Genomic DNA, 24,747 nt, shown 5'->3' with positions numbered 1-24,747 from the left:
TCCTTTGCAATCACAATAATATTACAGGGGAAAACTGCTTGAATGGGAGCTCATTAATTTATTTCATGCAGGTGCAATCAGGCGGAGGAGAAGCGCACTTGGCAGCAGCTCAAGATGAAACATAAAAACATTGTTCGAACAGGTAAGACACGGCATAATTTAATGGGGGTACCTCATTTTGATCATGTGTCACATTGTAAAGTAAATATTAAGTGGCTGTTTGACTGTGCAGTTGTTATCACAACATAATGCTGCGCAAAGAAACGCAGCGCAACACACAATATCTGCTGGGATGTGAGAGCATGACTCCGGCTGGTAATGTTGCAGATGTAAGGACGGGTTAGGTTGTGTATGTAGATGATGGACTGTGACGTCAAACGGTACCGTTCAAAAAGATAATGGTCTGGAAATGCCAGAACATCTATGCGCGGTCTGATAACCATCTCCCGACGAATGTTTAATTCCCTGCGCAGTAATCCTTCATCCACGGGGTCGTTGTCAAAAGGACACGTTAGAGAAAAAAAGTGCTGACTGACTGATTTTTTTAAATAACAGACGGCAGAACTATGTTATCCCAAAACTCGCCTGCTGACGAATGAATGAGGAAATCAAACACCGTGTGTGGCTGACAGAGGGCGGAGACAGAGAGGAACTCCAGGGGCCCGTTTCACAAAGGAGGTTCAACAAACTCCGAGTCTAATCCTGAACCCTGAGTTGATCTAGCCTGAGATAGGAAACTCCGAGTTTCCGGTTTCAGAACAGGTGATTTGAGTTAGTTCAGTCAACTCAGAGTAGGTTAACTCAGAGTTAAGCGCGTGCACCACGACTATAAAAAGCCAACATCAATGGAGCCCCGATTCGACGAGTCACCATGGCGACGGGGAAGAGGAGGGCTGCGTTTTTTTACCACACTGGAACTCGAAATCTTAATGCGCTCATACGGCGAATTTGAGCATGTTTTTTAGAAAAAAGTGTAACACCGCTGCAGCTGCAAAAGAGAGGGAGGCCGCGTGGGGGAACATTGCTGCTCGGGTCAATGCGTAAGTTTAAATGTAGTCCTTTGCAATCACAATAATATTACAGGGGAAAACTGCTTGAATGGTAGCTCATTAATTTATTTCATGTAGGTGCAATCCAGCGGGGGAGAAGTGCACTTGGTAGCAGCTCAAGATGAAACATAAAAACATTGTTCAAACAGGTAAGACACGGCACAATTTAATGGGGGTACCTCATTTTGATCATGTGTTATATTACTAAGTAAATATTAAGTGGCTGTTTGACTGTGCAGTTGTTTTATAATGCTGCGCGAAGAAACGCAGCGCAACACACAATATCTGCTGGGATGTGAGAGCATGACTCTGGCTGGTAATGTTGCAAATGTAAAGACGGATTAGGTTGTGTATGTAGATGATGGACTGTGACGTGAAACGGTACCGTTCAAAAACATAATTGTCTGGAAATGCCAGAACATCTATGCGCGGTCTGATAACCATCTCCCAACGAATATTTAATTCTCTGCGCAGTAATGCTGCGCCTTCATCCACGGGATCGTTGTCAAAAAGACATGCCATGTTAGTGAAAAAAAGTGCCTACTGACTGATTTTTTTAAATAACAGACGGCAGAACTATGTTATCCCAAAACTCGCCTGCTGACGAATGAATGAGGAAATCAAATACCGTGTGTGGCTGACAGAGGGCGGAGACAGAGAGAAACTCGAGGTTCATTGAGAAAAACCTGGTCCCGACCAGGTTAGGTTCATAGAGTCTGTTACTATGGTAACTGAACGAGAGCTTAAGTTACCTCTCTCTGTGAAACAGGCTAGAGTTACCCCTCTTTCTCTGGTTTGAGTTACCTCCCTTTGTGAAACGGAAAACTCAGAGTTTCCTTCATTTCAGGCTTAACAAACTCGGAGTTTTCACTAAACCTGCTTTGTGAAACGGGCCCCAGGTTCATTGAGAAAAACCTGGTCCCGACCAGGTTAGGTTCATAGAGTCTGTTACTATGGTAACTGACCGCGAGCTTAAGTTACCTCTCTGTGTGAAACAGGTAGAGTTACTCCTCTTTCTCTGGTTTGAGTTACCTCCCTTTGTGAAACGGAAAACTCAGAGTTTCCTTCATTTCAGGCTTAACAAACTCAGAGTTTTCACTAAACCTGCTTTGTGAAACGGGCCCCAGGTCAGCAGGTGTGATAATAACTTAGCCCACTAAATGGGCTCAGGTTTGACAGACAAATATGCAAATTTAAGCAATAAGAAGACTTTAGACTGCTTCTTTATTGAGCCTGATTTAGGAAATTATTCTGTTGCAGTAGCAAACATACAGACAAACACAAACTGTATACAAGAATTGTTTAAAAAGTAACAAAAAAAAAAAAAAAAAGCAGCAAAAAATACAGACAGGAATAACTGAATTTAACTCAACAAGATATATAGTTATATAATGTGTATTATAAAACTACGATAAAGTAACTTTATTTGTATGTTTTTTAAAAGATGGTACAAAAAGCACTTTCCATGAAATTACAGACAAACAGTTGAACAAAGTCTTCTAAGAAGACAGTGAACAGTTCTTTCATTCGTGAGCTGTACACCTGATTGAAACACACAAATTAAGGTCCATGTTTATGTATTATTATTGCTTTAATGCAGTGTTTCCCAACCTTTTTGAGCCATGGCACATATTTTACATTAGAAAAATCACCAGGCACGCCACTAAACAAAAATGTCACAAAAGGTATATTTATTGAAATATAATGAAAATCTAATCTCAATTTACTTACTCAGTGTGAAACCTGGGCCTGTTCAGTTTAACACAAAGCTGATATTCTTACAGGAATTGAAGAAAGACACACAGGAAGATTTCACCTGATTGGTGCTCTAAGCCTTAGAGCACCAATCAGGTGAAATCTTCTACGGCACACCTGAAACACTGTTTTAATGTATACCTCAGTTTAAGTTTGTACGTATACCTTTTTTTTGAAAGTAATTTTATTATTTCTTATTTATTTGTTTTTACATTTTGGAAAGTGGTTTCTTTCAAATCCAGAGTGGTCTATGGCCCTGAAGCCCACTACATGGGTTCAGGTTTGACAGACAAATATGCAAATTTAAACAATAGAAACACTGATTTTTCTAAAAAGGAAACGAATCAGTTGATTATTTTGAGACCTGTCTTATTTCCTTTTTGTATATTCAAAACTGCTCTTTATTAAAGCAGAAGCATATCTTATTCAATTACTCGATTAATCGATGGATTAATCGGTAGAATAATGGGTTACTAAAATAATCCATAGCTACGTTGATCCATTTGTAGCACAAACACAACGTGACAGAAGTCAAAATCCACTTCCTCCTTCTGTTTCCACAGACTGAGTCCTCACTGAGCCTGATGGAGGGATTTGTCTTTGTCTGTCTCGACTAAATCTCCAGTTTCCTTTTCTTCCTCTGCTCTCACCAGCACACTTATGTTTTTTCACAGAAACAAGGTCACAGAAACTTTTACCACACATGCTGCAACTAAATGGTTTCTCCCCTGTGTGGACAGCTGAGTGTCGTTTCAAATGTGTTTTTCGTGCAAATCCTTTACCACAAACTGTACAATTGAACGGTTTCTCCCCTGTGTGGACAGTTGAGTGTCGTTTCCATGTTCCATGCTGTGTGAATCTTTTACCACAAACTGTACAACTAAATGGTTTCTCCCCTGTGTGGACAGTCAAGTGTTGTCTCAGAGTTACATGTTGCGTGAATCTTTTACCACAGTGTGAACAACTGAAACGTTTCTCCCCTGTGTGGATTCTCATGTGTTTGGACAAACTGCTTCTGCAACTGAAATTAGCTTCACAAACTGAGCATTTGAAAGGTTTTTCTCCCGTATGAACTCGAAAATGTGCGGTCAATTTTGAGATTTGTGCAAATCTTTTACCACATTCTGAACAATTAAATGGTTTCTTCCTCTCCTCCCAGTCACAACTGTCGTCCGTCTCAGGTTCAGAGGAGTCTGAAGTCGTGTCATGAGTAGCTGCTTGTAAATGATCTGGATTCAAGTTCCTGTCTGGTCCTGGTCCTCCACAGTCCTCTCCATCAGATCCTGTCTTCATCTGTTCAGTTTGTCTCTGATGAAGCTGTGAGGACTGAGGTTCCTCTTCATCAACCTCTTCTTCACTCTTCACAGGGACACTGAGTGTGAACTTACTGATATCAGCCTCCTGATTGGTCCACAGTTCCTCCTGTTCCTCTTTAATGTGTGGCAGCTCTGGTGGCTCCTCCTGGTCCAGACTGTCCAGACAGTCCTGCTGCTCAGGAGGATCCTCTTCTTGACTCACCAACAGCTGCTGGACGTCTGTGGAGGATCATGAAACACATACACACCTTTTAGAAAACGGTCATTTCCTGTTAACTTTTAAACCACCGCTTTCTTCAATGTGGAGAGATGTTGAACATATTTGGAAGTCTGTCAAACTAAAACAAACTCCAAACATATCGTGCACTTTGCATTTCATCACAGCAGAAATGCCATAAAATAACAGTGTGGTAATGAGGTGGCTCGGTGATACAGTGGCAACACTGTCACCTCACAGATAGAAGGTCCTGGGTTCAATTCCCGCCCGGGGCGCGGTGGGCGTTTCCTTTAGGAAAAAAGGGGCCTTTCTCTGTGGAGTTTGCACATTCTCCCCGTGTTCACCTGGGCTATCCTCCACAAAAGACCCCCACGAAAAACATGACCGAATGGTGACCAAAAAAAAACAAAGGAATTGGGTCCCCGGGCGCCGCGCCTGGTCTGCCGCGGAGGAAGGACTTACTGGGGGGTCAAATGCGGAGGAGAAAATTCGCTGAAGCACGTTGTGCGCTGTGATTAATAAAGCATGTTCTTCTTTTCTTCTTCTGAGGGCTGAGCGACACGGCCAACATCTTCAATCAATCCAGTGGTTTCAGATAACCATACCGCACACACTTCATCACATCTGACTGTTTTCTACTTTCATTTGGAGCTTCAACACAGACAAAACTGTCTCACATCAGACAGACAGAGACGACACTATACAGCAGAAACACTGAAGCCCAACATACCTTATGTTTGTAATCTTTTCAAGGCTTTCATTAATATATTACATGTTGAGAGTCCTGATAGAAGTTGAACTCTGTCTCAAATCAGAGGATGTCAGCAGGTTTGCAGCAGTTTGCAGTGAGAATAAGCAGTAAAGAGTCAAACCTGCTCTGTGTAACCGGACTTCAGGCTGGAAAACAGCGTCCAGTAGTTTTCGTTGTCGACAAAGTTCCTCCTCGTACTCTGCTATCGTTCTTTCAAACAGCTCCATTATCTCTTCAGCAGCCGCAGTCAGTCGCTGCTCCACAAAAGCTCTCAGCGTTTGGACTTTAGACATTTTTACTGATTCACAGCAACTTTTCCTCCAGACACACTCCGTTAAAACTGTTGGCTCACTGTGATGTGCTGCTGCGTTCACGTCCGTGTGTTTCCAGCTAGCAAAGCTAAGTTAGCTTCATTAGCTTCACAGGACAACAGATGAGTCAGATTCCAAACCTTCTCAAATAAAGAAAGCAGCACAGAGTCTATTCTGACAGGTTTAACAGGAGATGCGTCCGTGGTGAAACATTCCGAAAGTTTCCTTAAACTTTGTCCACGTACGAACTCTGGTGGTTCACTCCGACTTTGTTGTCCGATGACGCGTGATAAATAAAGGGAAAAGTGAGCACGTTAGCCACGAGAAGTACAATTACTTCCGGTACCGTTTCGTCTGTTTTGGTGGGATTTGATGGCAGGTCGCAACTCTTACACGGTGCATATCGCCACCTCCTGTATCGGAGGATGTAGTGTGAGACGCAAAGTTCCTCCTCGTGCTCTGATATCGTTCTTTCAAACAGCTCAATTATCTCTTCAGCAGCCGCAGTCAGTCGCTGCTCCACAAAAGCTCTTTTTCTTTTTTTTTTTCTTTTTTTTTAAATTAAATTATGACAGCCTCGGCCCAAAAATGTGCTGCCTGATTGTTGTGCAACCAGCAGAGAGAACACATTCATACTTAGACTTAAATATGACATGAAAACTCACCAGACAGTGGACATAATAATACAACAAAAAAACAGGATACAATAAAAACAACATAAACAATAAATAGAACTAGTTGAAAACACTCATGTGATAGTGTTTAAAAAACTAGTGACAGTGGGTATGAAAGAGTTCTTGTATCTTTTGGTCTACGGCCAGCCTCAAGGGTCAGGGTGCCCCAGAACACTGCAACAGTCTGAAAACAATTGTTCCCCTGTCATTATGAGTTCATCAGATGTTGATAAAATGATTTATTGCTAAACATTTGACAAGTAATACTAGAGTCCATTGTATTGTCATGTTACATACCCACAATACACTAAACAAAAAATACATTTTATTCATATGAATGAATACATGAACGATACCTGAAATGCATTTATTGAGATGAATTGATTTCTTTTTCTTGGCAGTCATTCCCATGGCTGCACTGTTGCAGTGGAGTCTTGAGTGCATTGTAAATTGATAAAATTACAAATACAATTACCTATAATTTATAGGTTCCGCTCCGAAGCGTCGGCACGGTACCACCCATCACCACCTATAAAATATCTGACTGTTTAACAGTCTTTGACAGGCAGGGGGGTTTGTGTGCACACGAAGCCTCGAGAAATGAACCTTTTTGTGAACCATTTGGCCGGAAGGCTTCAAGCAGCTTCATCTCGCCATCACTACCAAACGCTGAGAGCTTTTGTGGAGCAGCGACTGACTGCGGCTGCTGAAGAGATGATTGAGCTGTTTGAATGAAGGACAGCAGAGCGCGAGGAGGAACTTTGCGTCTCACACTACATCCTCCGATACAGGAGGTGGCGATATGCACCGTGTAAGACAGAAAAACAGAAGAAACGGTACCGGAAGTCATTGTAGGCGAGAGAAGGAGGAAGACGGAGAATTGTTTGGCGCGAACGGCGGGTTGGGGATCAAACTGTGCCGTGAGTGTGGCGATGGGTGATAGTTCATATGGGGCTTCTGAGATGGAGTATATCCAAACGAAATATGCAAGAAAACAGTCATGGTGTATTGCTGAGTAATAGAAGAATCCTTATTTCTGCAATAAACAAAACACAACAGGAAAAGTTGAAGATGAGCAGCCTGGATGGCGGAAAGATTAAGGAACATATTCCAGGAATGGCAGCAAAGTTGAGAGGAGTGATTACAAATGTGCCATTGGAAATGTCCATGGAAGCAGTGAAGAGAGAGATCCGAGGTGGAAAGGTTACAGAGGCCAGAAGACCTCAAACTAATAACATTGGTGTTTGTGAAAATACTACCACCTGAGGTGAGAATGGGCTGGATTAACTGTAAGGTGAGAGAGTACGTCCCACAGCCTTTAAGATGCTTTACATGCCAAAGAATGGGACACGGTGCAGCAGTGGAAATGGAGGCAGAGCAGAGTAGGCCTGATGAAAACACGTATGACAGTGAGATGCAGTACTATGCTGAAGGCCTACCCCAGAGAACAAACCAGAAAGGCCAGAACCTCCACAGGAACGTAACCACGAATGCAATGTTGAGAACACCTTAACTGTAGAAAAGAGGAGCTTTGTAGCTTTCATGTGTAAAGTTGTTAATGTAGCTACAAGACAAGAAAGGAAGAGCGACAGAATTAAGAAGGTGGTGGAAGCTGCTGAGGAGTTTCCAGGAATTTAAGACTTGACAGCTGAAGATATACATGGGATGTTGAGCATAAATAACGATGGTGGTCACAGAGTGTTGTTTAACCTTATAATGGTATTCCATCTCTTACAATGGAATGCTAGAAGTCTAATTGCAAATGGTCAGGAATTCAAAAAGTTTATAGCAGAATCCAAAAGTAAACCTGATATTGTTTGTGTTCAAGAAACTTGGCCTCGGCCTCACCTTGATTTTCTTTTACCTGGTTATCAATCAGTGAGGTATGATTGAAGTGGAAATGAGGGTGGAGGGTGTGCAACTTTTATTAGGGATGGGATAGCATTCAGAAGGATAAGAACCACATCAGAAATGGAATGTGTAGTTACAGAAATATGAAAAACAGATGGGAACATAATAATAGTTAACCTATACAATCCTTGTAAACCATTAAGACTAGAATCCTTAGAGAAGAAAATAAATAGACAAAGAAATAGCAGAGAAATATGGTGCAGGGACTTTGATGCACACAGAAGCCTTCAGGGTCTTAAACATACTGACAGTAATGGTGAGGTGGTGGAAGAATTGATAGATGTGAGGCAGTTAGTTTGTCTGAATAATGGAAATGGCACAAGGATTGACATACGCTCTAATACATTGTCAAGTATTGATCTTACTCTAATTTCCAATAATTTGGCAATGTAGCAGAACTGGTCTGTAGCTGACCCTCTTCTCCCCTCTTTGCATTCCTCAGGAGAAAAGAAAGTTATAAAACAATCAGCCTTTTAAGAGTTATTGACCATCTGGAAGGTTCACAGGAAGGTGTGAGCTCAGGCAGAGACAGGATGTCTGGTTGTAGAACAACTTCTCACACTCTTTCAGGGCAACAAGAGTCACTGATAACACCTTCCCTTCAAATTTCCATCTGCTCAGGACGTTCTCATGGAGGTGCTAACTCTTTCTTGATAGCCCATGGGAGTGAAGGACAATAAAACTGCCTGGATGGACGAATGCCATGTCTCCAAGGAATCTTCAAACCAGATAATGCTGATGGGTTGTAAATTAGACATTCCTGAAGCAAACTGTGCTGTATGTCTGTGTGTTCTGTGTGTCTGTTTTTGCTTAACCTACCAAATTAACCAAATCTCAATGTTTGATTTAACTGTAGATGTTATTACATTGCTAAGCTCGTGATCTGTACAATAACAATGCTTTCCTGGTGTTTCTAACTTACAGAATGACGAAACTGTGAATTTAACTATTTCAAAGGAGTTTCTACCATGGAACCATAGCGCCATCTAGAGGTTCAAAGCGGTTAGGTTGAACGTGCTTAGCGGAAGACATTTATTAATAAGTAACTATAATAACGATAATCATTTCGGCAAATATAGTCTGCCTTCTTTATTCCTTCATCAAATTAAAGTAGTTATACTCTTAGTCATCATGTTTATTAGGATTAGTATTAGGAAATGTTACCATGTTCGTTGTTTAATGTTGTCATTATTCATAAGAATTGTGTAACGCATGTAGTGAACGCGCATGTTGTTGTTGAAGTGCCATTGAAAACAGATCATGTTAAAATATATCGGATTGACCATAGTGAGAAGCAGATGAGCCCTCGTGTGAATCATTCATTAATTCCCGCTCCACAGGGTGAAATTCCGTCGCTCGCCTATGAACATGCGTGACGTCCTGCTGGTTCGACGCGCGCGCAGCGGACTTCAGTTAATCTAGTTTTCTGTCTTCCTGTTTGTGTCTAGTTCTGTCTTAGTTTGTGTTAAGTTCTGTTTTGTGTAGTAGTTCGTTCGTTAGTTTCTGTAAGTTCTTTGTCTTTAGTTTTCAAGTATTTTCCGCTCCGTCGTTTTCTCAGTCTTTTTGTTGCTGCTCACACAGAGTGGATCCATTTAATTCTGCAGAAAACGCACTTTTCTAATCTTCTTCGTGAAACTTTAATTTTTGCTCGCCACGCCAAGCCGCATAATTCCTGCTTTTGTTGTTAAAGTCTAGTCACGTAATAATAATTTTGAAGACATTTTCGACCGGCCATCGAAGAGTTTCTCAGTCTTATTATTAGTAATCAAAAGTCTTGCCAAACGGCCAACAACTAACTGACCGCACCGAAGACCTGTAGCCTGCTGCTGACCCGCTGGTCCGGGTTAAAGAGCCATCCGAAGCCGTTCCTCGTCTGTGACCGACACCGAAGACCCTCAGCTCCCGAGACATCCCTGTCCAACACCGGCTCTCAGCCGTGGTTCGCTTGATTCGTCCTGCAGAGCGCAGCACAGATCCGAGTGACGGGCGGTGACTCGGAGCCTCTTCGTGTCAGTTCGGAGCAGACATCTACAGGAGCGTCACTGACAAAGTAGGCAGACTTAAGCGGGTTTGAATAAGAGTTGGTCCGTGAGGTTGAGATCCTGTCAATTTGTTTAAATTCTCTAAATCGTTCATTCAACAAATTAACTTCATATTCTCGTCCCCATTTCTCTTTAAAAACCTACTTCTCACTATCGCCAAGCTCATTTTACCATCCTCTTGCCATAAGTTCCTCTGTGCAGTGTTTGTGTTAATCTATATCATCCATATAATATATCGCCTTATCCATGATTCATACTCACTTCATTATTGTGGTTAATAAATAATCTTTTGCATACAAGTCGCTGTCAGACGGTGTCCTTTGAGCTGGATATAAGCAATCCCTGTACTGAGAGTTCACGCCTTCGATTATCAGACTGATCTGCTGTTGGTTCATTCGTTCACTACATCAGCTTTAACAGATATGATATACAGAATTCTTCTTAGCTGAAGAAAGTTGGTGCCCGGCTCTTATTAACGAATGCAACATTAATTTAGAGGTAATAATTAATTCCCCTACAGCAAGTTCTTGTGAGTGGAGTGTTAAAGACAGTTCAAATGTTGGAAGCGACCATTTTCCAATTATATGCTCTGTCAATGTGGTTCCGTGGTGGAATGTTGAATGTACTCAAGCTATAAAGGAACAAAATTGTGCACTGAGAAGGTTGACAAATAACTTGAATCAAGAAAATATATTCAGCTATCAGAGGAAAAAGGCATTAGCTTGTAGAGTAATTAAAAATTAACGTAATGCATGGAGAAATTATTGCTCTACTAAAGGGAGGGACGTTCAAATCAGAGCTGTTTGGTCAATGTTAGAAAAAAAATGATTGGGAAAAAGGTATTTGTTAAAATACCTGTATTAGAGGAAGATTCTATATTTCTTCCAGATTTCTTACTTGATTGAAGATTCAGAGTTAAGTTGTCTGATGGATTTGAAATTCTTAAGGAATACCACAAGGCGGTGTCATTAGTCCAGTTTTATTTAATGTTATGATTAATGATATTTTTATGAATCTGGACAGAAGGATCGGGTCAGCTCTTTATGCAGACGATGGGGCCATCAGGGCAAGGGGACGAGATCTCTCGAGAGTTACGGGTAAAATTAAGGAAGCAATAAGTAAAACATAACAGTGGTCATATGATTGGATTCAGACTTTCTACAAGCAAATCCTGTTACATGCTTACAAGGAAGAAAGGGATAAATAAACAGAGCCTGAAGCTACATGGACCAGACATGGAGAAAGTAGATTCATTTAAATATGTGGACATCTGGTTAGAACAGAAGGGCCTGTGGAAGACACATGTGGAGACGGAGGGAATGAAATGTCAACAAGTTGTTAATTTAATGAGAGCGATAGTGGGACAAGAGTGTGGAGCAGACAAACAGCCACTGATGTATATTTATAGGGCTTAGATGAGATCAATAATAGATTCTGGTTGTTTTGTTTATGGTGCAGCTGCCAAAACACACTTAGTTAAGATTGACAGAGTAGTAAATAAAGCGCTGAGGATATGCACTGGGACAATGAGGTCAACACCAACCAAGGCACGACAGGTAGAATTAGGAGAAGTTCCATTAGATCTAAGAAGAGGTAAGCTTACATATTGGAGCCGTCTACGTGGGTGTGGTCATGAAAACGCTACCAAGAGTGTAATTCAGGAATGTTGGGAATATAATAAATTTCAAGGTAATGGATTTGGGTGGATAACAAAGGCTAAATCACAGGAATATAGACTGGAAAACATTCGTTTCAATACCCCTCGCCTATTAGTAATGCCCCAGAAGATAACAGAAGATGTGGAACATGTATTGATGCACTGTCGGAAATATAGGGGAGAGAGGACAGAACCAACACGAGAGATAGCGGAGCCTCGAGGGGATTCTGGGAACGACAGGAAAAGGGGTACAGGACACACAGAAAGCTGTAGTGCAGTATTTGAAGGAGACAAGATTATACTGTAGAATTTAAGGTTAGCTGAGGTTTTGTTTGTTTGTTTGTTTGTTTTAAACTTCTATTTATTAATTAAATATCAATTAAGTGATATACAGTAATCCTTGTAGTAACTCGTGCTACATACTCCGGTACAGTAGGTGGCGGTATGCAGCTAATAAGTTATGGTTGCAACCCCCCAAATTCAACCAAAAGAAGAAAAAGAAGCAGTAATTGTACTTCTCGTGGCTAACGTGCTCACTTTTCCCTTTATTTATTACGCGTCGTCGTACAACAAAGTCGGAGTGAACCACCAGAGTTTGTACGTGGATAAAGTTGGAACCACACGGCCGTGAACGCAGCAGCACATCAGAGTGAGCCAACAGTTTTAATCGACAACGAAAACTACTGGACGCTGTTTTCCAGCCTGAAGTCCGGTTACACAGAGCAGGTTTGACTCTTTACTGCTTATTCTCACTGCAAACTGCTGCAAACCTGCTGACATCCTCTGATTTGAGAAAGAGTTCAACTTCTATCAGGACTCTCAACGTTTAATACATTAATGAAAGCCTTGAAAAGATTACAAACATAAGGTATGTTGGGCTTCAGTGTTTCTGCTGTATGTTTGGGGGCAGTGCGACATAGCAGTCCAGCGGCCTCACAAGGTCACGTGATTTGTTCCGGGGGAACTGTTGTCCACGTTGTCATGTGATCTGACAGCGACGGTTAGTGGCGATCATGAATCTGTTCTCATTTAAAGTCTCCATTTTGAAGGAAGGTCAGTTTTACTGTGTTGAGTCAAGTGTCGTCTGATGTGAGACAGTTTTGTCTGTGTTGAAGCTCCAAATGAAAGTAGAAAACACTCAAAGATGATGAAGTATGTGCGGTATGGTTATCTGAAACCACTGAACTGATAGAAGATGTTGGCCGTTACTGTTATTTTATGGCGTTTCTGCTGTGATGAAATGCAAAGTGCACGATATGTTTGGAGTTTGTTTTAGTTTGACAGACTTCCAAATATGTTCAACATCTCTCCACATTGAAGAAAGCGGTGGTTTAAAAGTTAACAGGAAATGACCGTTTTCTAAAAGGTGTGTATGTGTTTCATGATCCTCCACAGACGTCCAGCAGCTGTTGGTGAGTCAAGAAGAGGATCCTCCTGAGCAGCAGGACTGTCTGGACAGTCTGGACCAGGAGGAGCCACCAGAGCTGCCACACATTAAAGAGGAACAGGAGGAACTGCGGACCAATCAGGAGGCTGATATCAGTAAGTTCACACTCAGTGTCCCTGTGAAGAGTGAAGAAGAGGTTGATGAAGAGAAACCTCAGTCCTCACAGCTTCATCAGAGACAAACTGAACAGATGAAGACAGGATCTGATGGAGAGGACTGTGGAGGACCAGGACCAGACAGGAACTTGAATCCAGATCATTTACAAGCAGCTCCTCATGACACGACTTCAGACTCCTCTGAACCTGAGACGGACGACAGTTGTGACTGGGAACCTCCGTCAGGTTTAAAGCCTCTGCAAAACAATGAAGAATCTGGAGCTGATGTGGAATGTAATAGAGGAAAAACCTCATTTAACTCTTGTGCTACAAGCCTTGGCTCAAAGAAACATCTGCAGAAACACAGTGGAATCCAAACAGGAGTGAAACCATTTAGTTGCTCAGTTTGTGGTAAAGGATACTATCATAAGAGCTCCTTAAAGGCACACATGAGACTTCATTTAGAAATAAAGAGTTTGAGTTGCCCAGTCTGTAAAAAAGCTTTTCAATGGAGAACACATATTGTGAGACACATGAGAATCCACACAGGCGAGAAACCCTTTAGTTGCCGCGTCTGTGGTAAAAGATTCACACAAAATTCAAATTTGACCCCACATTTACGAGTTCATATGGGAGAAAAACCTTTCACATGCTCAGTTTGTGAAGCTAATTTTGGTTACAGAAGCCAATGGTCCAGACACATGAGAATGCACACAGGGGAGAAACCATTTAACTATTCAGTCTGTGGTAAAAGATTTGGAGAAAGTGGATATCTGAGACAACACTTGACCGTCCACAAAGGAGAAACCATTTGGTTGCAGCGTTTGTGATAAAAGATTAACTCGACCTGCTTCTATAAAAAAAACACGAGTGTGCTGGTGAGAGCAGTGGAAGTAAATGAAACTGCAGAGATGCTCGTCGAGCCAGCTTTTCCAGCAGGATTACAACATTGAAAGCAAGATGTGGCTCTGATTTTCGTCTGCAGGTGATCAGTTTATGGGTCCATTTCACTCTAACATCACATCTACTGCTAAGAATCTCTGATCAGTTCATGACCTTTGACCCACATGTTGCTGAGCTCGTTCAGTCCTGTTTTCTGAAGCAGTCCGTTCAGAATGCAGCTGTCAGGCTCTTGACGAGAACCAGCCGACGGTCCCACGTTACTCCTGTTCTCGCTTCCCTCCTTTGACTTCCTGTGAAATTCAGAGTAAACTACAAGATCCTGTTGATTAATCCTCTGGAATCATCTTCCTCATCTATCAGATCTGCTGAATTTTCCTTAAAATGCATTTCTACAGGCAACCTTTTCATAGATGTTTGTTCTGGGCTTTGGTTTTTTTTTGTTTTTGTTGTCTGGTCTGTCTCTCATTGTGCTGTGTTTTATATTGTATTTTTACCTTATTTATTCATTTTTATCTTTTAATGTGTGAACAGCACAGTTCATTCATGACCTTCACTGTCTGTGAAGGTCATCTGACGACAGTCAAGTCAGGCAGGAGTGTTTAGCTCTACCTCCTGTATCCTCTCCATTTTCTACAAGTTCTAGTTTCCATGGGAAATGCATTTGCAGGTATATAAAAACGCAATGATTTCCTAAATACATCACTTCTGCATAGTTGGAAAATGACGTGTTCTTGTATTGAACATAAGACAGAGGGCACGAAATATCCTTTAACGACAGGTGAAGTTTTTATTTCAAATTCTCACAGACACATTTACAACTTTCTCTTTTGATACTCACAGTAAAGTCTGCCATAGACAACACGACAAAAATGGGCTCAGTGAAGGCAAAGTAACACCGAAACACATTCTCATGCGAATGACATCCATGTGGTGATGGTCTTGGTGACGCGCAGCAGTCAAAGGCTGGTGACTCAGTTCTTACTCTTTTAACATACTTAAGCATAGATAACTGTTGTGCCATAGCGATGCAGTCATTTAACCGTCGCAGCCCGTGTCTCTAATATTGAATCCACTGCCCTTCTCAGTCACCATTTTTTGCCGAACAACCGCCAGATTGTGACGTGTGTGCGCGACTATAACATGTCTGGGGTGACCAATGAGGGCCCGCTGTGACTGGACTAGACCTCACGTGATAACAGCCGAATAAGTGTTGTATCTTTTTTTTTTTTTTTTTTTTTTCAAATAGAAACGTTTTTGTTTGAAGGGTTTTATTAAAATGCTGATTTTAATCATTAAAAATATATGTTAAGAAAATTTTTCAACTCATTTCAGGTGGGCGAGTTGCGCAAGTGGGTGGGCCCAGGCCCGCCAGGCCCACCCCTAACGCCACACCTGGGACGGACACACTGCTGGATCTGCACTGGGGGGGGGGGGGGTTAACTCTCACAACATTCAGTAAACAATCTGTTCATGGTTGAGAAACATGTCACGGCTGACAAGCACCACAAAGTTTACTTAGTTATCTGTCCAGATTAGCAGCTTGTTTTTCGTACACAGCCCGACATGTAACATCAAAAGGCACATGTAGACACAAACAGAGCAGAGTTAAAATGACCGTGTGGCTTCACCTCAGATGAAACCATGAAGTACAACTTATTAGTGTCCATTTCACAGTTTTGAAATGATCAGCGTTGAGCCAAATCTTGCTTTCAGTGTCACAATCCTGCTGGAAAAGTTGGCTCGACGAGCATCTCTACAGTTTCATTGACTTCCACTGCTCTCACCAACACACTTGTGTTTTTTCATATGAGCAAGCTGAGTGGATGCTGCAACTAAATGGTTTCTCCCGTGTGGACAGCCGAGTGTTCTCTCAAATGTAATTTTCGTGTAAATCCTTTACCACAAACTGTACAACTGAATGGTTTCTCCCCTGTGTGGACAGTTGAGTGCTGTCTCAGCGATGAATGTTGTGTGAATCTTTGACCACAGATTGAACAACTAAATGGTTTCTCCCCTGTGTGGACGACGGTGTGATCTCTCAAATGTGATTTTCGTGTAAATCCTTTACCACAAACTGTACAACTGAATGGTTTCTCCCCTGTGTGGACAGTTGAGTGTTGTCTCAGAGATGAATGTTGTGTGAATCTTTGACCACAGATTGAACAACTAAATGTTTTCTCCCCTGTGTGGACGATCAAGTGTCGCCTCAAATCAAATTTTCGTGCAAATCCTTTACCACAAACTGTACAATTGAATGGTTTCTCCCCTGTGTGGACAGTTGAGTGTTGTCTAAGAGATGAATGTTGTGTGAATCTTTGACCACAGATTGAACAACTAAATGTTTTCTCCCCTGTGTGGACGATCAAGTGTCGTCTCAAATCAGATTTTCGTGTAAATCCTTTACCACAGACTGAACAACTAAATGGTTTCTCCCCTGTGTGGGTTCTCATGTGTTTGGACAAATTGCTTCTGGAACTGAAATTAGCTTCACAAACTGAGCATTTGAAAGGTTTTTCTCCCGTATGAACTCGTAAATGTGAGGTCAAAGTTGAGCTTTGTGTGAATCTTAAACCACACACTGAACAACTGAAGGGTTTCTCTCTTGTGTGGATTCTCATGTGTGACACAAGATTTGTTCTCCTCTCAAAAGCTTTTTTACAGACTGGGCAGTTGAAACTTTTTCCTTCTGAATGAAGTCTCATGTGTGCCTTTAAGGAGCTCTTATGATTGTATCCTTTACCACAAACTGAGCAACTGAAGGGATCCTCCCCTGTTTGGATTCCATTGTGTTTCTGCAGATGTTCCTTTGAGCCAAGGCTTGTAGCACAAGAGCTAAATGAGGTTTTTCCTCTATTACATTCCACATCACTTCCAGATTCTTCATTGTTTTGCAGAGGCTTTAAACCTGACGGAGGTTCCCAGTCACAACTGTCGTCCGTCTCAGGTTCAGAGGAGTCTGAAGTCGTGTCATGAGGAGCTGCTTGTAAATGATCTGGATTCAAGTTCCTGTCTGGTCCTGGTCCTCCACAGTCCTCTCCATCAGATTCTGTCTTCATCTGTTCAGTTGGTCTCTGATGAAGCTGTGAGGACTGAGGTTTCTCTTCATCAACCTCTTCTTCACTCTTCACAGGGACACTGAGTGTGAACTTACTGATATCAGCCTCCTGATTGGTCCACAGTTCCTCCTGTTCCTCTTTAATGTGTGGCAGCTCTGGTGGCTCCTCCTGGTCCAGACTGTCCAGACAGTCCTGCTGCTGAGGAGGATCCTCTTCTTGACTCACCAACAGCTGCTGGACGTCTGTGGAGGATCATGAAACACATACACACCTTTTAGAAAACGGTCATTTCCTGTTAACTTTTGAACCACCGCTTTCTTCAATGTGGAGAGATGTTGAACATATTTGGAAGTCTGTCAAACTAAAACAAACTCCAAACATATCGTGCACTTTGTATTTCATCACAGCAGAAACGCCATAAAATAACAGTAACGGCCAACATCTTCTATCAGTTCAGTGGTTTCAGATAACCATACCGCACATACTTCATCATCTTTGAGTGTTTTCTACTTTCATTTGGAGCTTCAACACAGACAAAACTGTCTCACATCAGACGACACTTGACTCAACACAGTAAAACTGACCTTCCTTCAACATGGAAACTTTAAATGAGAACAGATGCATGATCGCCACTAACCGTCGCTGTCAGATCACATGACAACGTGGACAACAGTTCCCCCGGAACAAATCACGTGACCTTGTGAGGCCGCTGGACTGCTATGTCGCACTGACCCAAACATACAGCAGAAACACTGAAGCCCAACATACCTTATGTTTGTAATCTTTTCAAGGCTTTCATTAATATATTAAACGTTGAGAGTCCTGATAGAAGTTGAACTCTTTCTCAAATCAGAGGATGTCAGCAGGTTTGCAGCAGTTTGCAGTGAGAATAAGCAGTAAAGAGTCAAACCTGCTCTGTGTAACCGGACTTCAGGCTGGAAAACAGCGTCCAGTAGTTTTCGTTGTCGACAAAGTTCCTCCTCGTACTCTGCTATCGTTCTTTCAAACAGCTCCATTATCTCTTCAGCAGCCGCAGTCAGTCGCTGCTCCACAAAAGCTCTCAGCGTTTGGACTTTAGACATTTTTACTGATTCACAGCAACTTTTCCTCCAGACACACTCCGTTAAAGCTGTTGGCTCACTCTGATGTGCTGCTGCGTTCACGTCCGTGTGTTTCCAGCTAGCAAAGCTAAGTTAGCTTCATTAGCTTCACAGGACAACAGATGAGTCAGATTCCAAACCTTCTCAAATAAAGAAAGCAGCACAGAGTCTATTCTGACAGGTTTAACAGGAGATGCGTCCGTCGTGAAACATTCCGAAAGTTTCCTTAAACTTTGTCCACGTACAAACTCTGGTGGTTCACTCCGACTTTGTTGTCCGACGACGCGTGATAAATAAAGGGAAAAGTGAGCACGTTAGCCACGAGAAGTACAATTACTTCCGGTACCGTTTCGTCTTTTTTGGTGGGATTTGATGGCAGGTCGCAACTCTTACACGGTGCATATCGCCACCTCCTGTATCGGAGGATGTAGTGTGAGACGCAAAGTTCCTCCTCGTGCTCTGATATCGTTCTTTCAAACAGCTCAATTATCTCTTCAGCAGCCGCAGTCAGTCGCTGCTCCACAAAAGCTCTCAGCGTTTGGTAGTGATGGCGAGATGAAGCTTCTTGTAGCCTTCCAGCCAAATTGTTCACACACACACAAACCAACAAATCGCCAACAATAACCCACGAAATGTGAGCGGATCCATTGCAAATTGCGCCCATACTCGAACCAATTCCTGAACCAGCGAGGCTTGGGACGTCATAGGTGTCGTCATTCGCCCTAAACGACACGGGCTTCACTAAACACAACTTAAGTGTTGGTCTCCCCATCTGCTCCTGTAATTAGACCAGCCTTTCTCTTGCTACAAGCTTCCTGCCAAACACGACAAGATTGGGAAGATCATCAGTTCCTTTGGCTGTTGTCTGGTCTGCTGGCAGGCTGAGCATGCTCATGCAGGGCTCGATAAGGCCTCAGCATGGAGGATGTATTGTTGCTGTAAGTCAGACACAGCAGACATTTCACCTTTGAGATAAAATAATACAAAATAATGCCGCTTATGTGGCCATATTGTGATGACGTGCAAATAAAATCACTCATCAATAATTCACATACCGTCTTGTGAGCAGCCACGTCAACATACTCCCAGACAGGAGAAGGGCTCCTCTTTCCTGGAGGCTCCATAGAAAGAGGATGAAATACTTCAATTCAGTTTTATTTGTATAGCACCAAATCACAACAGAAGTTGTCTCAGGACACTGTATCATAGTACATCACATCAATTATCACAGTGTACAACACTGTAACCCTCCAGCTAGGTTATATATTATATTATACTAATAATAATACTATGAATAATGATAAATGTTATAATGACACTAGTACTGATCTGCCTATATACTCTAGTTCACTCGCTAATAATCTACTTATCTAATCTGCTGAACTCGCTACTGACCCGCAGAAACAGACACCACACCACCGCGACACGCGGAATGAGACAGTGACGTAACCCACAAAAACCGAGGCCTCGTTTGTCATCGGTCACGTGATTCCCACCGGGCTTCACCTGACACGCCCACTTTTACTGGACAGGCGCTCCCACGCCTCCAGTCATTGGTCCTGTCATTCGGCACGGTAGGACCCATCACTGTGAAATACATGATTTTCTGTTTTTTACAATGGGAGAAACTGAATATTGAGCAGAAATAAGTTCAAGTTTTGGTTGGTTCGGCCCTCCAACACAGCTCAGGCTTCTACCTCCAGACAAAATGGCGCCAATTTCTACTTTTTCCGGAAGTTGTGAGAGGGAAAGCAGAAGACAAAATGGCGCCAATTTCTACTTTTTCCGGAAGTTGTGAGAGGGAAAGCAGAAGACAAGCGGAAGAGGAGCTGGTCACCTGCTAGTTTGACAGGAGAAAACATCTTTCTGTCGACTGTTTTCATGTTTTGGACTCCATGTTTTTACCGCAGTGGATCTTGTGGACGTTTGCGGAGGTTTGCAGACCGTTTTTGTCGGCATGTTATCAATCTGTGGATCCCCGAGAGACGCCAGCGGTGAGTTATCTGTTTTGAAAGCGGTTGTTTTTCTGCTGTTGCCGTTTATTGAGCCCCCTGTTGCGATTGTACATTGAAATGATCTGCATCAATCGACTAACAACAATCTGAGCTTTCTCACGGTGTTTGAGTAGAAACGTGAACGGTGCGTTTGTGTCAATAGACGCAAATCCAAGAAGCAGGAAATACTCCTTTGACCTGGAGGCGGGTTGTTGAGATGGAAAAGAGCTTCTAGCTTTAAAGTTCAGGAAACAGACGACATAAATCTGTGTTCAGTCTTTTGAAACGAGTCAAGTGTCTGCTAGCAAATGAGCTGGAAAAGTGTTGCATGCTACCTGGACGTGCCGATCTAAATATCGATCTATGTCTTTTTGATGCAACGCTATTTCTCAAGTGCAATACAACATAATCAGAATCAGAATTACTTTGTTGATCCCAGAGTAGGATTATGACATTAGTAGTTTTTCTCGTAATAATATTGGCAATAGTACTTTTGTGGTATGTTTTTGCGTTTTGTAATACTTGCTGGCTGTAACGACTAAATTTCCCCAGCGTGGGATCAATAAAGTCTTGTCTTATCTTATTTTATTGTGTCAGCATGCTAACATTGCTATTTAGCACTGAAGGCAGAGTACAGCTTAGGCTGCTGGGAAAGTCAGCTCTGCAGGTATTTGGTCATAAACCAAAGTGCAGAACATAATGAAATATTGACCTGATGGCAGCGCTAGATGAAACGCCAGAGGATCACTGAGTTTTTACAGTTCACCCTGGAGGGAACATGAAGTCTCAACCACATTTCAGCACCAACATTCAAGAGTTGTTGACAGACCGACGCTGCCATTCAAACATGAGACATGTCTGTTGATTCACAAACGGCTTGAAGATACTTCTGAAAGTCCTCTAGTAGACATTTGACCTGCGACAGAGACACATGATGCAGCTGCAGACCACCCGAGGCCTTCAGCTCTCACTTTAACCTCCTAATTGTGGGGCTGTAAGTGTCTAAAGGTTTACAGCCTGGAGCTCAGCAAGGTCAGAGTCCTAACAGCCGTCGTCATGTGCAGGTTAAGAAGTGATGAGATCTGAGGGGGCCGCCACACCTCACCTGCATACAGGTGTCCTCACCTTTACCTGAGGAAAAACACTACGGGATGAGACGCTGTCACGTGGCAGTGGGATGATATTTTTACATGTTTTTGTGTAGTAAAGTTATTGTGCAGAAATACTGTGTTCAAAATTATACTGAAGTACAACAAGAAAAGTATCAAAATATGCTTAAAGTAACAAAAGTAAAAGTACTCAGTATGCAGAAGAAGAATTGTATTACTGGATTACAATTAGTGTGCTGCAGCTGGTAAATGTGGAGCTAATTTCTATATTTGACATATATATGATAATAGAAGTACCCATTTTTAGTCAGGAACTAGATAAATTCTTTTACTTGAAAGACAAAATACAACTAGGAAATAAGCTGAGCTCTAAACGTGTTTTCAAGCTCATTTTCCTGACTGATATATTTAATAAGTGTAAAATATAAACCTCATGCTGCATATTAACCAAAGTGAGGCTTTCTGTTGCTGGTGCTTCGTTCAGCAGCTGGAGGGCGACAAACGCTGCAGAGAGTCTGTCCGTCGTCCTGCTGCTTCTGGTGTCAGACAGACGAGAGACGCGTCAAAACACAGATTTATATTTGTTGTACTGGCAGAGGCTGTAGTTACATGAAGTGGAGTAGAAGTACAAAGTAGCAAAAAGTGGAAATACTCAAGTAAAATACGAGTACCTCAAAATTATAGCTATGTAAGTACAGTACTTGATTACTTAGTTACTCTCCACCACTGGTGGAATGATGTGTGTCGCAAGGAAGAGACGTGAGTGAACGAAGCAAGTGAACGAGGTCAGAGGTCAAAGGTCACTGCTGTGTGTTCGAGCTGAAGGTCAGAGAAAATCACAGCGCTTCACCGTAACCATGAAAACATCCGACGACAAAATGATTAACGTCAGAAATAAACAACAGATGGAAGAAACAGAAACACACACACACACACACACACACACACACACACACAGTAACTGCCAGGGAAACTCATCAATGAGTTGATTACTAATCCTCAGCATGATATCATATCCTAACTGTGTGTGTGTGTGTGTGTGTGTGTGTGTGTGTGTGTGTGTGTGTGTCTGTCTGTGTCTGTCTGTGTGTGTGTAATGGATGAAGTCATGGTGTGTACTTCACAGTCTGCGTTTAAAGCTCTGTATTAATGATTGTTTTCCTCCTCAGCAGCCTTTAAATCTGCAGCTGCTGACAGACGCTGGTGAGAGAGAACTCACTCTCTTAGTCTCTCGCTCTTTCTCTCCTCCTCTAACACGCCTCGATTTTTTATGGAAGGTCATTAAAGACAAAACCATCAGGCAATGTGGATTTTTGTTTTTTGAACATTGTGAGAGCTGACTGAAGAAAGCGTGTGTGTACTCTCAGAATCAATGCAAGTAAAAAACACAGTGACATCAGACAAATGAGTTTGTCTAACCTGGAGGTTTGTTTCAGCCCGTCTGTCCGGGTCACACCTGAACCAGAAGGTGGCACACTGAAGCTACCACGCTAACAGCTAACAAGGTTTGATTGACAGGTGATCTCTGGCCATTGACATGACAAAGAGTCAAAGATGGAGATGAACGTTTAATGAAAGTCAGACAGCTAAGAATTATGAGTTCAACACCCGTCTGTCTGTCCATTTACTACTCTTTCCAGTCATCATTATACTGGTGCTGGTATGCTTTGATACTACACACACACACACACACACACACACACACACACACACAATGTCCACTATAAGTCTGTGAAATGACCTGAAGGACATTTATGTGAAAACGCACAAAGACTCAGACTCACATTTTCCCACACAGATGTATGACAGACACACATCGAAACACACTCTGTGTGTGTGTGTGTGTGTGTGTGTGTGTGTGTGTGTGTGTGCGTGTGCGTGTGCATGTGCATGTGCAGACCGGTTTCCTTTCTGTTCACACCAAATCACTGCTAAGAAAAAAGAATCGTAGCTGATGATTTGTGAAGGAATGAGCAGAACGTCTGATGTGTAATCCACATGAAAACTCGGCTGAAGGTGATTTTGGGAGCACGAAAAAATGTTTCACATTCACGCTTCTTACAAAAAACAGCTGCCTTTCTGTGTTATCATCATTATTAGTCACAGTAGTGCGGATTAGTAATTAATAATAATATTAGTAAGGGATAGAATATGAATTCATGTGTGTGAGTCACACTTTGTTCCTCTGTCTGTCTCGCACATTTTCAATTTGTGCATTAAAAATCTGAGTGGAAACGGCAGAAAAATGTCCCAAATAAAGTTATAACTTGAGGCTGAGGTGAAATAGTTGGTGTTTGGAAACAGACTCAGTGAGTGAATGATGACACACGAAGCTTTGGCTGCAGATTAACATCAACATTTCTGTTCATAACATGAGACGTGAATGTTTGAAAGATGAAGCTTTGTCAGACAGATTATGCTGAAATTTACATAACAGGCAGTATAGAAAGGATTTTTAGCTTCTGATGAAGCTGTAAAAAGTGATGATGATGATGATGATGATGATGATGATGATGATGATGATGATTTTCAGGGCGTCTCTGGTCAGTCTGTGGACTCTTACTGAGTTTGTCCAGATTACAGATGCAGATTAGATTTGACTTGAATTTCTCTTTTTCTTTCTCTCCCTTCGTCCAGTTTTTAATCTTTTGTGTTAGTCACCATCTTTTTCTCTTTCTTTCCCCCTGCTGGAGTTTCCACTGAGCTCGACCAAACTGAATAGAAACAGTCAAATAAAGAGGAAAGTGGAGCTTTGGATGGTTCCTGTCTGTAAACCATCAAGCTGCAGGTGACTAAATTTCTCCTTCAAACCTCTGCAGTGAACAGTTTGGAGGTTTGGTGTTAATGTAGAGTCATTTCATGTGAAGCAGCTACAGAAAAACAGCCATCAGGCAATAAAAAGTGAACAGTTTGGAGAGATTTTGGTGATTCAGGGTTCAGAGCCGAAAAGCCCCTGAAGCCTCAAGCATGAGTTCAGAGACAAACGCAGAGGAAGAACAGTAAGGACGCATTAAAGCTGCACTTGTGAACTCGGCCTGAAGGCAGCTCAGAGATGGCTGCACCACCACCAGCCTGCACGTTAAAAACGAGAGAGGCAGCCAAGTCCTGTCTTCACCCACAGGCAGCAAACTCTCCTTTAATTGCTTTTTATTATTTTAACACACCTGCAATTAGGAGAATTATCTATTTATGAAGAGCCATAAAGGAAACGTCTTAAAAAGTAGCTCTGGCTGTTTGGCTGTTTTCTCTCGATTGCCTCATGTTTCGCTGTCTGACAGAGGCTGTATGTGTGGATATACGTGTGAGAACTACCCAATAGTATTTGTATGTGAAGATATTTTCCATCATAAACACTCGGCG

At 42.2% G+C, this 24,747-nt stretch overlaps 1 protein-coding gene and 2 pseudogenes across 2 annotated transcripts; 1 reads left to right on the top strand and 2 right to left on the bottom strand.

Annotated features, from left to right (window-relative positions):
- Positions 1 to 2,195: 2,195 nt before the first annotated feature.
- On the bottom strand, positions 2,196 to 5,688 carry LOC143335009 (uncharacterized). Its single transcript, XM_076754103.1, has 2 exons — positions 5,210 to 5,688; positions 2,196 to 4,339 (listed from the first exon to the last, which is right to left on the bottom strand). The coding sequence occupies exons 1-2, from the start codon at positions 5,379 to 5,381 to the stop codon at positions 3,336 to 3,338; spliced, it is 1,176 nt and encodes a 391-aa protein (XP_076610218.1). The 5' UTR covers positions 5,382 to 5,688; the 3' UTR covers positions 2,196 to 3,335.
- Positions 5,689 to 6,673: 985 nt separating this feature from the next.
- LOC143335300 (uncharacterized) lies at positions 6,674 to 15,301 on the top strand (annotated as a pseudogene).
- A 1,116-nt stretch (positions 15,302 to 16,417) lies between these two features.
- LOC143335013 (uncharacterized) lies at positions 16,418 to 18,575 on the bottom strand (annotated as a pseudogene). Its single transcript, XR_013078382.1, has 2 exons — positions 18,095 to 18,575; positions 16,418 to 17,426 (listed from the first exon to the last, which is right to left on the bottom strand). The product of XR_013078382.1 is annotated as an uncharacterized LOC143335013 (transcript).
- Positions 18,576 to 24,747: the final 6,172 nt, after the last annotated feature.

Source organism: Chaetodon auriga, chromosome 17, assembly GCF_051107435.1.
Source record: "Chaetodon auriga isolate fChaAug3 chromosome 17, fChaAug3.hap1, whole genome shotgun sequence".
In the NCBI taxonomy this organism is placed as follows: Eukaryota; Metazoa; Chordata; class Actinopteri; order Chaetodontiformes; family Chaetodontidae; genus Chaetodon; species Chaetodon auriga.
Note: the sequence above shows the minus strand (reverse complement) of the source record. Positions and strands in the feature narration are given on the sequence as shown.